At 38.6% G+C, this 18,515-nt stretch overlaps 2 protein-coding genes across 3 annotated transcripts; both read right to left on the bottom strand.

Moving 5' to 3' along the window:
* Positions 1–3,984: 3,984 nt before the first annotated feature.
* Positions 3,985–8,632, bottom strand: LOC121052548. The gene is made up of 2 exons (XM_040517796.1): positions 8,216–8,632; positions 3,985–4,628 (listed from the first exon to the last, which is right to left on the bottom strand). Exon 2 carries the CDS (start codon positions 4,581–4,583, stop codon positions 3,999–4,001), a length of 585 nt encoding a protein of 194 aa, XP_040373730.1. The 5' UTR covers positions 4,584–4,628; positions 8,216–8,632; the 3' UTR covers positions 3,985–3,998.
* A 385-nt stretch (positions 8,633–9,017) lies between these two features.
* On the bottom strand, positions 9,018–11,263 carry LOC121052958. Of its 2 annotated transcripts, none has more exons than XM_040519156.1 (4): positions 10,563–11,263; positions 10,419–10,470; positions 10,222–10,310; positions 9,018–9,754 (listed from the first exon to the last, which is right to left on the bottom strand). In XM_040519156.1, the coding sequence occupies exons 1-4, from the start codon at positions 11,014–11,016 to the stop codon at positions 9,741–9,743; spliced, it is 609 nt and encodes a 202-aa protein (XP_040375090.1). In that variant the 5' UTR covers positions 11,017–11,263; the 3' UTR covers positions 9,018–9,740. The 2 variants fall into 2 exon arrangements, with proteins under 2 accessions (XP_040375090.1, XP_040375089.1); XM_040519155.1 differs by having other exon boundaries at positions 9,018–9,690.
* Between the last annotated feature and the right edge of the window lie 7,252 nt (positions 11,264–18,515).

Below are 18,515 nucleotides of genomic sequence, written 5' to 3'. Positions count from 1 at the left end.
AAAGGAGAAAATATGGACAAGCAAAAAACTCAAGATCACGAAGATCAACAACAAAGACCAACAATTTAATAAAGGAGAAAATATAATGATGTAGTACAAAATCAGTCTTGGAAATTTTTTACTATCAAAGTTGAAGGTGTTTATTATAATTTGTGTATAATTTTGGTTTGGTTTAGATATAAATGGTCGAGCCAAAGTATTGAAAATTGACCCAGAAAGTTTTCTTGTTTTTTGTTGTTTTTTTTTTATTGCATCAAACATATTTAAACAGGGATGAAAATTTTGTAATTATTGATCAATTTAAAGATACGGCGGTAATTTATAATTAACGAAAATTTTAGTGTTTAATTCATGCTAGGGAACAAATAAAGAGACAACATGGTCTTTCATGCAGTTGTCTCTGCGCATGGGTATTAAATAGTGGCGGATCTAGGATCCGAGACTTGTCTAGGCTAATTGTTTTTTGAGATTTAGAGCCCAGTGGGAGGCTCATCCTTACGTCTTTATTATTTTCAATTAAAACACACAACGGAATGGACATAAAACCAAACCCCGTAAATTAAAACTACAAACATAGATTTATTGTAAAACAAGAATAAACTAACTAAATCGTACCCTCTGAGGCCCACTCACTTCAAACTCAGCAATCACAGAATCATTATCAATGCAATCGGCAAATTCTTTTTCGATGTAGAGAACCATCAAATCATCAAGAAACTCATCTTCTATCTTATTTTGAAGTTTATTTTTTATGATGTTCAAAGTTGAAAATACTCTCTCTATTGTTGCTGTAGAAACTGGCAGAGTCAGCACAAGACAAATCAATTTATAAATCGTAGGAAAGAATGTTGACTTTCTTGATTCAACTAACCGCCGACACAAATCAGACACAGTAGTTGTCTTGGCAAATCTTGGATCCCTCTGAATATCTGTTAGAAAATACCCACACTCCATATCTAGAGCAAGCATATCATATGATGTAAAATCTTGAGGATAAAACCTCAAAGCAAGATTGCAAACATCTTCACATTTAAATGATTGAAAATTATTACGTGGATCAAATATAGCACTAAGAACAAGGAGCTCCAATGAATTATCTATAAATCTACTATCCAACTCTGCCAACTGAAAGTCTATCACATCATTACGTATATTGACCCGATAAAAATACTCATTTGTAATATTTTGTTCACATGCCCTTGTACATTTCTTGTAAGGAGCAGACATATCTGGCACAATAATATTATACTCACAACAAAATAATTCAACCCTCATAATCAAATCATCCCAACCATCTTCTCTCATATTTTGAAGTTTTGATTTTGTTGTTGAAAGAAAATTGAGAGCAATCAAGATATCTATGACTTTTTTTTTTTTTTTTGCAATGACTAACAAAGAAAATCAGTAATCTTCATGACATCATGCCTCAAAACGCACATGCAGCAAGTGTGCCTACAAAACCACAAACCCAAACATTTAGTTTAAAAGATTACAGCTTTTTCAGATTAAACCCAACAATTGCGCTTCAAGATTGTTGCCAGAGATTTAGAGTAGATTCATGAGATTTCCCCAAATCAGAATTTAAATCTCCATGAAGAATTGAAGTGTTGAAACGAAAAAAATACAGACCCAATTCGATGAGTTCCGTTCATTGAAAGAAATGTGAGTGCTTTAATTTATACAAAATTAAAAGCCTTTCATATTATAAACGAGCTTGATAGCTAGTGAAATTCTAAGCAACAGAAAGAAAGCTGCCGAGTACATGACTTATAGCTTGTTAAAAGTCTTGTTAACAAAGCAACTACAAAAGTGTAGGAGTTGTTGCCTTCACGGCTTCTTGGATGATAAGGGTCCAACTAGTTCAAAATTGAGTGGACCTCCAACAACCCTGATGTTGTTTAGAAGTCAAATCCTTCATTAGTGCTCACTATATAATGGCTAACATGAAAAGAAAAAGGAGGACGAAGGAATAGAACATAGCAGCATCAGGAGACCGGGAAGAAGCAGAGGGAGAGCAGCGGAGGAGAGGAAGAAAGCAAGAAAGAAGAGGGTGAGACTTTCACCGATCTGCACCATTTCCTTTGCTATTCTCAAATGATGCAGGCCTCCAGCGATACCGTAGGGTATCAATATCATGCTCCGACACGGCGTGCCTTAGGGTGCCGATATTGTCGTTGAGCTCCAGCATGGCGTGCCTTAGGGTGCCGAAACTACTATCAAAGCTCCAATGGTGGTGCCTTACGGTATCAATACTGTTTTAGAGCTTTGACCCAACGTGCCTTCAGGTGCCGAAATCATCCTCAAGTCTCAAGTTTGGGTTAATACACCCCGAAACTGGCAGAGGACCCTATGTGAATCACCATCCTGGCCATGCTTTCATAAGGGGTCTTGGTTCAAATTTAAAATGACGATAAAAAGAAGGGAACTCTGTCAATTTCACTTAAATACTATATGTGATCCCCTTGCATTCTTTCAAAACACCATAGCCAAAAATAAGCCAGTCCTGACCTTCTGATTCAAAGGAAGGAGACGGAGAAAGGCTGTCAAAATAAATACAGTTCTGCAGCAAACTCTAATATTCATGTATGCCAACGAGATTAAACCAGAACTGGCACTTGGAAGAAGATGCTCACCCTCAAAATAAAGCTTCAAGGCTTTGACATTACTGTGACTATAATCACCTAGTCCTTCTTGAACCTGCACAGCAAGCAAATTTGTTAAAATTGAAGACAAGCTTTGAAGCATCCAATTAAGAACAAATTTGGTGCACAAGTCTTTATGTTTGCAGAAGGCCAAAATAGTCAGAGGCGATCTGAAGCTTTTAACACCAAAAGATGACAGGCAAGAAAGAAAGCTGTGCAATGGAATTGCGAGGCGAGTCTCAGGTCGTCAAAATTAAACACACTTTGTGGCAGCCAATTCCAAGACAAATCTGATGCACAGTTCATTATACTTGCAAAAGGCCAAGACGACCAAATGAGGCAGACTAGGACTTGATCTCAAAAGGTGACAAGTATGTGTTCGTGGGTGCAGCGTGTCAAGAGAAGAAAGAAACATGAGAATTTGCAGTGTTATTGACTAAACAAACTTCAAAGTTCAATTATGTTCAGCAGCTTTGTAGTATTTGTGTTCCAAAAAGCTTCAAAGCGGTGCCAATATAAAAAGCCAAATAAGAGAAGTCCTTGGAGGTGGCACTTTTATCTGGGCATGAAACTTTAATCCCCAAGTGTGGCCAATATCATCAAAACCATTTCAGAAATTGACAAGGCATAAAGCAATGTATATAAAAAAAAGAAAGAAGTGGACGTTCTGGTGGTGGTGTTGCAGACCAAAAGATTAGATTAGGTGAATAAGACAAAAAGCTTAATTAACAAAGTGCTCAAACATTGATTGTAAGCAAAGTTCTTTCCGTGGTGGGTTTGTGAACGCAGAGGAAGAACATGAAGACAGTTAAAATATTCAAAGTGCAGACCAAGCTTATCACTTCGCAAAACTCGGTCACCGCTAAGAGAATGAGAGGGGTTGCTCTGGAGAGGCTTGGATAATTGTAGAGATTAGTTGATGAATTGTGTGTCTTGTTACTTTGTCGTAGCCTCTATATATAGGCTACCTAGGCCATAGTGGTTGGCCTTAAACAAATCATGATGGGGTTTTCCATTTAAGCACTAATGGAATCATAATAGGTTTTCCAATTGAGCACTTATGGAATCATGATATGTTTTCCAATTAAGCACTAAATGGAATCACATACAGATTCAAATTCTAAATATACTAAAGCTCCTAGCACTGTTGATCACTGTTCACAAAATGAAGTCACGGTTTTACCCGTCTTTTGACTCAAAATACAATTCTACCACAACCTTTCCTTCCTTTTTTTTTATTTTATTTTTTTTATAATTCTGCCATATTCTTTTTTTTTTAATTTTTTTTCCTAAGGGAGAACAATTATGTTTTTTTTTTTGAAGAGGAAAAAGAAACTTACAACACATAGCCTCTAACTACACCAAAATTAAATTGGTTAAATTAAAAGCCGAGCAAGCTAAAAGAGGAAGTTTGTCTCGCCATATAATCACATCCGGAGATTGATGACCAAGGGAGGCAATTGCGTCAGCAACAAGGTTTGCTTCATGAGGAATATGATAGAAAGAGATTTCCTCAAACATACTAGAGATGTCTTGGTGGATGTCACGAACAAGAGAACGAATTTTCCAAGGAGGGTCACTAATCTTGTTAACACAGTCGATCACCAGCTTTGAATCACCCTCTACTAGAATGTTAGAGCAGTTGAGATGCAACGCATGGAGGAGACCATCTTTGAGCACGGTATACTCCGCCACAAGAACAGCAGTAGAGCCGATCTTCCTAGTTCCAGCCACCACCGGGGAGCCAGAATGGTTTCTAATGACAAAACCAGCTACAGCCATCCCATCATGCTTCACAGAGCCATCAAAATTAAGTTCGAATTTGTTCTCCAGAGGGGGAAGCCACCTGATCAGCCTATAGTTGCCAACAGGGCACTTCATGTGAGTAGGATTGTGAGCTCTATAAGAATTCTCAGCTGCAGCTGCAGCATGCACCACCATGTTCGGATTAGCAGGTATGTTCCTGAAGATGAGATTATTTCTGGCCTGCCAGATTTTCCAACAAAGCACAATAGCATTCTCAATAAAGGTGAGATCTTTCGAAATGTTAAAAATCTGATGAAACCAATCAAAGATATTACTAAAATTGTAAGGAACATTGGAATCATCAGTGAGTTTAGACAAATTCCAAACTCTTGCAGTAAAGGGACAAGAGCAAAATAAATGGTTAATATCTTCCGAACCATGCTGGCACAGATCACAGTTGGTATCAAAGCTGTTATTAAAATGAGCAATTCTTACTTTAGTTTTCAATCTACCCCTCACAAGCAGCCAAGCAAAGATTTTTGCCTTAGGAGGGATATTTAATTTCCAAATAACATTCATAAACTTGGCATTCAAGTGAGGTTGAATATCACTACATTGCATCCAAGTAGCAGATTTTATAGAAAACTGTCCATTGGCAGCAGGGCACCAAACAAACTCATCCTTAAAATCATTAAAAGGAATAGGGATACTAAGAATAGCATTAATAGTATTCTGATCTAAAAGTAGCCCAAGCTTAGGAACATTCCAACAACCATTTTGAAAATAGTCACACACTTTCTCATTCAAATCAACATGATCTCTAACATTTGTATCAACAAGATTAATAAAAGGAAAAGGAAAAACCCAATTAAAAGTCCAGAACATAATATCTTGACCATGTCCAACAATCCATCTCATACCCTCCAAGATAAGATCTCTAGAATCCAAAATACTTTTCCAAGCCAAAGAGTGATTGGTTTGATTTTTCAGAGTAAAGAACGAATGCTTCCTAAGATACTTTCTCCTGACAAGCTCAACCCACCAGTTGTTAGGGTTGGTGAGGACTTTCCATCCTAATTTAGCTAAAGCAGCCTTGTTGAAGAAGGCAGCAGGTCTAATTCCAAGACCTCCAGCGGATTTAGGAAGACAAACCTGATTCCAAGCAACTGGGGGAGACTGTACATCCTTCCCCCAGAAGAAAATTCTAGCTTCTTTATCTAAGGCATTAGTTACTTTAGCAGGACATTTGAAACAAGACATAACATGATTAGGAATTCCCGAAATATTAGATTTGATCAAGGTTAGTTTCCCAGCTCTAGACAAAGTAGAACTCTTCCAACCACTAAGCTTGTTAGTTACTTTGAGTAACAATTCCTTAGCATTCGCTGGATCTTTCCAAAAAATAATGTTATGGATTCCCAAATACTTCCCAATAGTAGATCTGTGTTTGATTCCAAGGATATTGGAAATAACAACTTTTCTATTAGCCAAAACTTTATTAGAGAAATAGATCGAAGACTTATCTAAGTTGATCTTTTGTCCAGAGGCTTTGGCAAATCTGGTTAGAATAGACTTTAAGTTATTTGCAACAGAAGAAGTGGCCCTGCCAAAGATTAAACAATCATCAGCAAACATCAAATTAGAAATTCTTAATCCCCCTGCAGAGGAGAGGAGACCAATGTGATTTTTTGTTCTCACAGAAGCACTATTCAAATGTCTTATAAGAGGCTCCATACAAAGAATGAATATATAAGGAGAGAGCGGGTCTCCTTGTCGTAAGCCCCTAGAAGGGGTAAAATGTCCTTCTTGTTTCCCATTAATGATAAGAGAGAAAGAAACAGAAGAAATGCATTCAATTACAATCTCAATCCAACTAGGATGGAAACCAAATCTAGCAAGGCAACATCTAATATAGTCCCAATTTAGATATTCATAAGCTTTTTCAAGATCAAGCTTAACATCCATTGCTCCATCAGTAGCTTTGGTTCTGTTAAGATTTGAGAACATCTCATGGGCCACTAAAATATTATCCAGGATAGATCTTCCTGAAGCAAAGGCCCCCTGGTTGTTCAAAATACATTTATCTAAGATCTTTCTCAATCTAGTAACTATAATTTTTGAAATGACCTTGTAAGCCACGTTGCAAAGGCTTATTGGTCTGTAATGAGAAACTAGGTCAAGTTTTTCAACCTTAGGAATTAGGGCTATATTGGTATGATTCAGCAAGTTTAAAGAAGATTTTTGGAAAAGAATTCACATACAAGAGAAAAGAGACTTCCCTTGATTACTTCCCAATGTCTCTGGTAGAAAATGGCATGAATACCATCAGGTCCTGGAGCCTTTAGGGCACCAATAGAATTAACTGCATTCAGAATTTCATCTTGAGAAACTTCTGTTAATAATCTATTGTTATCTTCCTCTATAATAATAGGATCTATAATATTGATAAAGTTAGAGATATCCTCTACAGAAGTTTGGTTAGTAGTCTTGTATCTTTTTTGAAAATCCTGCACAAAGAAATCAGCAATATCATTATGGTTCTCAAGCCAAAAACCTGCATCATTCTTAATTCTACTAATCTTATTTGTTTTCTTCCTTATAGTAGCTTTAGTTTGGAAAAATCTAGTGTTCTTGTCACCAAGTGCTAACCAATTAGCTTTAGCTCGTTGAGCCCAAAAAATCTCTTCATTTCTTTGAACCTCTAATAAATCATTATTGAGTTGAAACACCTTTTCTTGAAGAAAACAAGAATGAGGAAAAAGCATAAGCTGATCCTGATAGAACTTAACATCATTATGCAATTGTTTAAGTTTCTTAGAAATGCTACCGAAAACAAGTCTGTTCCAGAGAGTTAGTTGGTGAGCAAAGGCACCAGCGATAGCAACAAAATTCTTAATAGGATCTGAGTCCATTCTATATGACCAAGTTCTTTTAGTGATATCAATGAAGTCTGGATGAGACAACCAAGCTGCTTCAAATCTAAACATCCTTTTTCTAATACTAGTGCCAGGCAAAGTAGTCAAAATAATTGGCCCATGATCATAGCCCACCATGGGCAGATTCTCAAGTTTGTAATCTGGAAATAAATTAAGCCAACCTGAGTTGCAACAACACTGTCTAATCTTTCAAAGATTATAGTGTGATCTTTGTGTTTATTTAACCAAGTGAAAGGGAGACCTTCAGCATTCAAGGAAGTAACCTGAATATCATTCAAAAATCTAATAAAATTCTGCATATAAACATTACAAGGGGAATTCCACCAATTTTTTCATCAGAAGCAATGACATTGTTAAAATCTCCGATCAAAAGTCTTGGAAAATTACTATGAGCATGAATGATCTTAAGATCATTCCACAGATTACTTTGTAAAGGTTTATGAGGATAGGCGTAAATAAAGGTGGTGATCCAAGTTTTATCATTAGCAAGATCAGTAATTTGACAATGAATAAATCTAGTATGTGAAGTAATCACTTCTACATTCACAGTAGAGGAATTCCATAAAAGAAGGATACCACCAGATTGGCCGTTGGATAACACAAAGCTAGAGAGATCAAAGTAGCAAGCAAAATGAGAAGTAGTTCTCTTAGCTTGATTTTCATCTGGGATCCTAGTGTCCAAGATGCACAAAATATCTAGACTTAAACTAGTGATGTAAAACTGAGCTTGAGCAAGAAAACCCGGTCAGGAACTGCCCTGGCTATTCCAACTACATATCCTCATTGATACAACTCACAAAGCAATTGGGTCCTTCAGCTTGATCGTCACTAGTGATAGCAATAAAAATCAAATAATTGAATAGATTAACACGTAAACATTGTGGTACATACCTGAGGATGCAGAAGGAGAAACAATTGGATTTCAAAAGATGTACCCAATCAAAGGGAATTGAGAATCCAACCATGATTGCCACAGAAAAATACCGTCTAGTAGTATCAGTACGACACCGATAGAATCGGATGCGGAAGCTGCCGATGTGCAAGTCGCTATCAATGGTGGTGTTGGTCGAAAAATCCCCAAATTTCCTATGTTCCCTTACGATGCGCTCTTTTGCTTCCCGACGGAACAGGTAAAATCCTCCAAGATCTTTGTTTATTGTCGAAAATCGAAATTGCCCATAAAGAAATAGACTGAAACCCGGCCATGGATCTCGCCATTTGATCACTAATGCCGCCCAAAAGCCCAGGATGCCAAACCCTAGCAGAGAGGAAATTTTTGCCATTGACTTTGGTCAACTTTTATTCTAAAACAACTTAAGTTGTGCTTGTCAGTATCAATAGAACAATTATGTTTTGTATTTGTAAATTTCTACAAATCATGGAAAAAGTTTGTTGTTGTTGTTGTATCCAATTTATTGTTAATCTATTATTAACAATAAAACAAATCATATTCTAACTAGCCCTATTTTTTTTAGATTGCGAGTATTTATCTATTACATATGAAGATTGGAAAAAAAAACAAAACCCGCAGCATCGTGCAGGTCAATTTACTAGTACATGCAAAATTCCCTAGTTTCATGCTTTACGTGAACGTACAAATTTCCAAACAAGATAATCTTCACCTCCTACAAATGGAAGACCAGGTCAAAAAAAAATGAGGTTTGAAATTCACAAGAGCCACCAGAAGCTTGAACATGAAAGATTTGGTTATATTCATTTCAATTCAAAGTGACAAATGTGATTATAACTGCAATTTGAATTTGAATTGATAACTATCCTATCTCAAGTTGATCCATTGTTGCCTATAAAAAGGCACAGTTTCTACAACGAAGGACACAGGAAATACATTAAGAAAGAGGCGAAGCCTTGCTGCAGAGGAGAGAAGAAGTGTTCAGCAATTTTGATTGAAGCAAGGAGCCAACAAGCAGACAACACAAAGGTTGGGGCCTCTCTTATCCACCAGTGCTACTTTCTTTTTTCTGTGCAGCATCTCTTTTACTCGTTTACGATACATGTGTATCAACGGGTGTATGAACAATCCGGTGGAATTTTTTAAGCCTTGTTGAGTACCAAAAAGGGCTTTGCAGCAGCAAATAGAGTGTCAACGGAGCTTTTACGAAAACAAGCTCCATTAAAGCTCTTGCCTGCACACACACCCGCACTCGCACCATATACATAGGCTCTGTCAAATGAATACAAGCTGATGACGGGGAAAAGAAGACGAAGCAATTGATTACAAACACAATTGTTTCTGGTGCAAGTTACTACTGCTGCTGACGAAGCACACAGCTCTCCATTCGGATGTGCCATGCCCTGTTCATGAGCCATTGATTACTACTGGAGCTTTTCCAAGGCCCTTGGCGTACCTGCACACCACCGCAACCAAACAGCTTTTCTTAGATTCCTTGTTCCCATTTCACTCACCGGTAACTGCAAACGAAAAAGAATGAACTGGTGATGACATTGCATATTGAAGAGGGGTTCCAATTACATGTGCTGATGTCTAAACATTCACAATAGCCGACAAGAAAAGAAAACAAATTTAAAAACTTGATGAGGGGCCGCCATAGAAAAGCAAAAAAGAAGAAAAGCTTGGCGGTGGTTTTCTAATCAAGTATGAAGATTTAATGAAAGCTTGGCGGTGATATGCTCCTAATCAAATTGAAAGTTCAATTAGGGTATAAGACAAAATGGCAAGGTGGAGTGCAATAATACCAAAAGCTTTGAAATAATTATCAAAAGCTTTGAATTCATGCAAGAATCTTTTGGCGGTGGCTTCAGGTTTGAACATGACGTCTCAATTAAATGAAATCAATGTGAACAAGATAATTGCAGAAATTGACAAAAGCACTAGGCAAAAACGAGAAGAAAGTGAATGTTCTGATAACAAAACTTACTCTCAATGTCAGCAATAATCTCTGTGTCCTCCTTATGACATATGCAAATAAGCAATAAGGAAGTTAATTTTTCTCCTTCGAATTGAGGTCTGCACAAAGCTTTTGGTGAGGGAAGCAAACTTGCTTAAAATAGAGATAGTTAATTAAATCTGATGGCTAGTCGACCCAATATTGCACATAGCGTTGTTCAATTTCACCTCGACCAAATCTCAACACCAGGGGGCGATATCTTCTGGAAGCTCAGAGTCACTGACAGAGAAGACCAAGACAAGGGTTTCAAATTCTGAGTTCCCCTGTCCACAAATCAATTTAAGGAATGAAGAAAATAAACAAGCCCTCACCCAATTTGTGCGTAGAGACATCAATTGCAGGATCCAAGCTCTCGAATCTTCTTCGACCAAGAACAAAAGGGCGGTCCCGTCTCCCAATTGCTTTAAAGAAGTTTCTACCCATCTCCAAATCCGTTTTCAATTCAGTTCTTATACAAATCTGTTCTGGCAGGAGTTCGTGTTTTGATCGAATTTTGGATAAGACAGTGGAAGAGAAGACAAAGAAGAATAAAGAAGTGAAGGGTGGAATGGAGAAAAAGACTAGCAGGTGGGTGCCTATATCAAATTTGGGTCCCGATAAGCTTTTAATGGGTGTCCTTAGTAAATTCGATATCCGAAAGAAAAATGCTTGATGGGTACTGCAAGGCTCTAGACGAAAACCACAAAACGTGACCCGGAGTTCACTCGGCACATTGCGGGTGCCCACATCAAATCTAGGAACATAACTCATAAGAAGAATCCACATCACATTTTTGGCCCATTCAAAGAGTTCGGCGAGGCTGAACACAACGGGTGCCCGAATAAAAAATACTTAGACATCAGTTTCGTACAACAATGCTTCAAAATCCAAAATGAAATTGCCTTTGGTACAAAACCAAGAAAGCAACAAATCCTATGAACTACAATGGTTTGATCCCTTCACAGGGTATGTAGGTAGTTTAGCGACCTACTAGATGCAACTCCAAACAAAATCCCTGACTCCACCAGTCAAATTCGACCAGTCCCAAATGAATAACTGACTCCAGTCAAATTCTCCCAACACCATAAAAATCAAACCCATTCCAAATCACACAAATAAAATCCAAACCAAATTCAAGGGCTTTAAACCCTCTCCCAAACACAAATTCAAAATAAATAGGTCATCTACCCATTTAAATCTTAAATGCAAGAACTAAATGTGGTTTGATCCCGCAAAGGGTATGTACGCAATCTAGAACCAAATTTATCTAGATGCAACTACGTCCTAAATACAAAATCGAATCCCTGGTCCACTTAAACCAAATTCGTCACAAACACTATTCTCATTCCAAAATCAAAGCCCTCCAATGAGTCATTCACTCATTGGAACTCTTGAACTACGAGTGGCTTGATCCCTCTCCAAGGGTATGTAGGCAACCCATTCAAATATTCGGGTGCAGCCGCAAAAACAAACATATATACACCCCTCAATTGGTTTCTTCATAAATGGAATCAAATGTTGTTTCCCTGTAACAAAGGATTGTAATTAAGAGACACATTCTGTGTTGAATGGGTCGAACCCAAAATAATAAAAACTCTATTCACTAAATGAATACGGGTGAAATTATGTTGGGTAACATTTTCGCTTACTATGTGCAATTTTTACTCAACACGATCATAAGAAAATGTGGATTTTTTTTTAAACATTTATACAAAAAAATATTAGCTATGGATTTTAAATGGAATTTTAGTCTATATCGGCATCATAATAGTCAAATAGGACAAGATTGAGAGAATAAACTTTTCTGATATTCTATTACACCCATTCTGTGGTGTATATAAACGGATTACAATCGTACTACACCTATTGTGTACTACTGTACTACAACACATACAAGGTAAGTATTTACAACAATATATTCCCTTGTTGCCTATTCCTAATAGGTAACGATGACTCACACTAACACTCCCCCTCAAGTTGGCGCATATACATCAACCATGCCCAACTTGCTTAGTGAGTCATAAAACGCCTTTCTGGAAACTCCTTTGGTAAGTACATCTGCAAGTTGCTCTTCAGTTGGAACAAAAGGAAAGCTAATGATTTTGGCATCTAGTTTCTCGTTTATAAAGTGACGATCAACCTCCACATGCTTAGTACGATCATGCTGTACTGGATTCTGTGATATGTCAATAGCTGCCTTGTTGTCACAATACAACTGCATGGAATTTTTGAGTATGAAACCTAGATCACGTAACAGATTTCTCAGCCACAACAATTCACACACTCCGTGAGCCATACCTCTATACTCCGCCTCAGCACTAGAACGTGCCACAACTTTCTGTTTCTTACTCTTCCATGTAACCAAATTACCTCCCACAAAGGTAAAGTAACCTGATGTCGACCTCCTGTCTGTGATATTTCCAGCCCAATCTGCATATGTGAAGCCACAAACCTCAAGAATGTTGTTGTGTTTAGAAAATAGTACTCCCCTACCTGGAGCTGACTTCAAGTACTTCAGAATTCGCATAACAGCATCCATGTGACTCTCACTCGGATTATGCATGAACTGACTCACCACGCTCACTGCATACGCAACGTCAGGTCTGGTATGAGCCAAATAAATCAAGCGCCCAACTAACCTCTGATAGCGAGCTCGGTCAGTTGGTACCTGATCTGGATACTCAGCTAAACCATGGTTCTGCTCAATAGGAGTATCAATAGGTCTGCAATCTAATAAACCTGTCTCTGTCAACAAGTCAAGAACATACTTCCTCTGGCACAGATAGATTCCTTCTCTCCCCCTGGCTACCTCAATTCCTAAGAAGTACTTAAGCTCACCCAAGTCCTTCATCTCAAACTCAGAAGCTAGCTGTCTCTGCAGTCTATCCATCTCAACAGTGTCATTACCAGTGATTACCATATCATCCACATAGATAATTAGAGCTGTTACCTTCCCTTGTTGATGCTTGAGGAACAAGGTATGGTCTGAGTTGCTCTGCCTGTAACCAACCTTCCGCATGAACTGTGAAAATCTTCCAAACCAAGCACGAGGTGACTGTTTGAGACCATACAGAGACTTTCTCAATTTGCATACAAACTCACCAGGAGAAGCAACTACATACCCTGGTGGGAGGCTCATGTATACTTCCTCGGCTAACTCTCCATGCAGAAATGCATTCTTGACATCAAATTGTCGGAGTGGCCAGTTTAAATTAGCAGCGAACGAGAGCAGAACCCGAATAGTATTCATCTTGGCAACAGGAGCAAAAGTTTCATCATAGTCTATACCATATGTCTGAGTAAATCCCTTTGCTACAAGACGTGCTTTGTATCGATTCACTGATCCATCTGCATTATGCTTCACGGTAAACACCCAACGACAACCTACAGCCTTCTTGCCTTGTGGTGGAGGCACAAGTTGCCAAGTATTGTTCTTCTGCAACGCCTCCATCTCTTCATCCATAGCCTTCCTCCACTTTGGATCCCCCAATGCATCCTGCACTTTGTTAGGTACTGATACAGCAGATATTTGATTCACAAATGATGCATATGACTTAGACAACCTCCTAGTGGACATATAGTTGGCTACTGGATATGTTGATTTGGCAGTAAGAGTAGGTTCATATTTTTTGGCTGATTGACCTCGAGTGGTCCTATGTGGTAATTCATATTTCTCACCATTAGACTCACTACTACTAGTATCAGTGGATGGACATACCTCAAATGGATGATCTTCAGTACCAGGAAGCTGTGGGTCAGGGGTAGAAGCAATGGCAGGAGGGGCAGTTGTGTCTTCAACCTCATTCTGAGTAATGTAAACTGGTGCTTCTGCTGCTGGAGGAGACAAGCTAATAGTTTCAACCGGATCCGTCAAAATACCTCCTGGCTGTGTGCCTTCTCCTTCTCCCTCTGATTCCTCCCCCTCTCCATGATATAGCTCTTCAAAATATGAATTCTCCCCCTGAAGAGCTGTATCTGAAGAGGAGAAATAACTCATGTCTTCAAAGAAAGTAACATCCATAGTGACATAATACTTTCTGGTGGGTGGATGATAACACTTGTACCCTTTCTGATGACCGCCGTAGCCAACAAACACACACTTAAGGGCCCGAGCATCCAACTTAGACCTCTGATTTTTGGGTACATGGACAAAGGCAACACAACCAAAAACACGAGCTGGAAGATTGTGAAAAGATGGTAAGGAGACATGAGAGGCGAGAACCTCAAATGGAATTTTGCCCTGAAGGACACTAGATGGAAGACGATTGATAAGATGAGAGGAAGCATGTATAGCATCGCCCCAAAGATACTTAGGCATATGAGCACTAAAAAGAAGGGCACGAGCCATATCAAGTAAATGACGGTTTTTCCGTTCGGACACTCCATTCTATTCTGGTGTTTGTGGACACGTGGTTTGGTGAACAATCCCATGTTTTTGAAAAAACTCTTGGAACACATGATTAACATACTCCCCCCCATTGTCTGAACGAAGGACTTTAATGGTGCTATGATATTGTGTCTGAACAAGATTACGAAAGGTTTGAAAAGCAGGGAAGACTTCATCTTTGGTTTTAAGAAGAGCAACCCATGACAGTCTTGTACAATCATCAATAAACAACACAAAATATTGCATACCCGAGACAGTAGGCTCTCGAGAAGGTCCCCAAACATCAGAATGAATCAACTCAAAAGGAATAACACTTTTATTAGAAATACTAGGAGAATAAGTAGCACGATGACTCTTGGCCAAGACACATGTTTCACAATGTAAAACTGACTCATCCACACCAATAAACAGAGTAGGCATGGTTTTCTTCATAAGACTAAAAGATGGATGCCCTAAACGGCGATGCCACAACCAAATCTCACTTAGCTTATCAGAAGTCGAAGTCAAAGCGGCTCGGGACGGTAACCTTGTTTTTTAGGTTTAAGATGTGGATTCAACTTCCAACAAGTCTCCCGAACATGCCCAAGATCATTGCAATAAGAGCATTGAGGACGAGGACGGTTGGAGAAGCCTTGCGGGAAACCTTGCTGATGAAGTGGGGCTGAACTCTGTTGCTGAAGGAAAGGTGCAGGTGACTTGGCCTGAATGGCTAGGCTAGATACTTCAACCTGTGCATGTTTGACACTTTCCTGCTGAGACTCATCCTTGCGGATGTATGTAAAAGCTGTGTTCAAACTAGGAGGGTCTGTCATTCTGAGCAATTCTCCCTTGGCACTGCTATGCTTCTCATCAAGCCCTCTCAGGAAGACATGAACCCTTTCTAGCTCCTTCTCCTTCTGGTACCACACAAGATCTTCCTGATTCTTGATCTTGCAGGGACGCTTCTGATCAATTTCAGCCCATACATTCTTCAGCTTGGTGAAAAACACTGACACTGGTTGCCCATTCTGTTGCATTCCTGCAGCTTTGCACATAAGTTCATGAACCTGTATAAAATCAGACTCATTTGTATAGAGATCTCCTAACGTCTTCCATATTGCCTCAGCAGTGGCACATTCCTCTACCATCTGTAGCACATCATCAGTCATGGCTCTAAATAAAATAGACATTACTAACCCATCATCATCTTCCCACTTAGCATAGGCTTCTATGTCATCTTCACTAGGAACCTTGATTGTTCCTGTCACATGTCCCATCTTGTGTATCCCGCGAAGATAAACGGACATAATCTTCTTCCATGTTCGGAAATTGGTACCAGTGAGCTTGGTACCACCAAAAGAACTACCCTCTGAGCTCTTAACAGAGACCTCAACTTTCTGAACCTCAGTGGTCTTAGAACCCTGACCTTCACTTTGATCACCACCCATCACAACAATACAGTAACAAAGAACACAGAGTATGCAGCGGAAAAAAAAACGGAAAAAAGGGTATTCCAACAATTGCAGCGATATATATGATTTTTTTTTTGAAAATTATTGGGTGACTGAGTTGGTCGAGTTGACCGAGTTACCGGGTGGATTGGGTGACCGGGTTGATTGGGTGACCGAGGTACCGAGTTGCTGGTCTGACCGAGAGGAGACAGACGATTGGAAGCGAGCGACGCCGGACTGGGTCGAAGTCACTATCGTGGACGTCGACCGAAGAGATTCGGCGATCTGAGGCGAGCTTCGGCGATCTGCGGCGAGCTGCGATCTTCGGTGGACGATCTTCGGTGATCTGAGACGAGCTGGAGGCGTTGCAGATCGATCTGATGTCAGACGAAGGCGGTCTGGGACGGAAGATGAGGCCGGTCTGGACTGAAGGTCAGCGAGAAGGGCGCCGGCGATCTAAGACGGACCGGAGCGATCTGTCTTTTGCTGAAGATGAGGCCGAGCGAACGACTGAAGAGACTGAAGAGGACGTCGAACGACGTCGTTTCAAGACTCCAAAGAATTGGCTTTTAACCCAATTGTTTTTCCTCAGATTGGGAAAAAGCTGAAAGAAAGAGACAAAGTCCTTTTCGGATCTTTGCTCTGATACCAAGTCAAATAGGACAAGATTGATAGAATAAACTTTTCTGATATTCTATTACACCCATTCTGTGGTGTATATAAACGGATTACAATCGTACTACACCTATTGTGTACTACTGTACTACAACACATACAAGGTAAGTATTTACAACAATATATTCCCTTGTTGCCTATTCCTAATAGGTAACGATGACTCACACTAACAATAATATTAGATTGGGGAGGGAGATTAGAATTAGAGATTGATAGAAAAGCAAGGATATGGGCTTGTGTCAGTAGGAAATAAAAAATATCTATTCTAGTTCTATCATCAGCTATGGGTTCGAATCTAAGAGAAATTCTAGAGTATGCTCGCTACCTTGAAATTTTCTTGTTTTTCCTAAATGATAAGGAGAAAAAAAAATTGGGTCAAAAGAAAATGCCATTTTGGAGTTTTATAAATGCTGGGGTTCCATACATAGTTGTCAATTATCGTCACTGTTGCCTGCAGAAAGCAATTAGCATAATTTGCTCTGCCATTCTAATCAATAACATAACATGAATGAGATATTATATCAAAGTAGTACAAATGAATAGTAGATTCAGTAATGTAGGATAGTATATCAAAGGTCAAAAGCTGATTTATGCTAGTTGTCTGAGATGAAATATATGATTCCTTTATCTTTTCTATTGATCAGTACATCATGGACGCAACCAGAAGATATGGAAAGCTGTTGAAATCTATGAGGTTAGATACATAATTGTAAAGATAAATAATGGATTGGTAACAAATATTGGTAGAGAAATTATGCTGGTACAGAAATTATTGGTTGAACTTTCAGAGGTATGCATTGAGAGATACACTCTCCTTTTGTTCAAATCAAATTCAAAGAGGGGAGGAAAATAGGGAATGAAAAAATTCAAGCCAATAAAAAAAAAATGTAAGAAACAACTTTTCAGGATTTTTGCTTGCTTATTTTATCTTTCGATTAGGATTTCACTTTTGGTAAACATATCACCTTATATATCCAGCCATCTGAATCAAGTGGCTTTGAATCAACTTTTTGGATATGATTGATTGATTCCATACACATGCATGCTTCCACAATTGACATTTATCAGGTAGCAAAATTAAATAATGGAAATAAAAACAGAGTATATTACCCAAAAAAAAACAGAGTAGGTAGCACTAGCCACTCAGCATACGGGTGGTGGTTTAGCAAATATATTAATAGATCCAATATTGCCAATGGAAAATTCCATTAAATCTCCTTTCCCACTCATACCCTTTGAGGCATATTCACTCCTTGACAAATCAATACATCTATCACACTGTCACACACAAAATCTTGCAATTTTTGCAATTACTCTTTTCTTTGTCAAATCCCAAATCCTGTTCTTCCCAGAAAAGAAAAAACCCACATGTTCATATAAATATAAGAAAATCAATCAAATTGATATGACCAAAGACCAAATATGTCATGCCTCGTGGTTCAGTCACACGGCTTTTTCAAGTCAAATTCTCAAATTCCTAATCACAATTAGCTATGAACAATTTTCTGATTTGATGCACGAAGGCAAAGAGGCAAGAAATTCAACCACCAACTTCAGAAACCGTCCAGTTATTACCACTTTACTCCTCCACCTCCTAATTTAAGAATTAAGACATTATAATTAAGTCACTATTAACAAATCTGTTTGATTATTTTGAAGTTTAAGCAAAATAAAAGAAAATAGTGAACCGAAGTGTGAGCCAGCAATGAGACTAAAAAATCCACATGAAGTCATGGAGTAAACAATAAGCGTGCAGTTTTATTTTCAAGTTCAAAATGAACTGGTTTATTTAA

This window comes from Rosa chinensis, chromosome 4, assembly GCF_002994745.2.
Source record: "Rosa chinensis cultivar Old Blush chromosome 4, RchiOBHm-V2, whole genome shotgun sequence".
NCBI lineage: Eukaryota > Viridiplantae > Streptophyta > Magnoliopsida > Rosales > Rosaceae > Rosa > Rosa chinensis.
The sequence above is the reverse complement of the archived record's forward strand: the minus strand, read 5'-3'. Positions and strand labels throughout refer to the sequence as shown.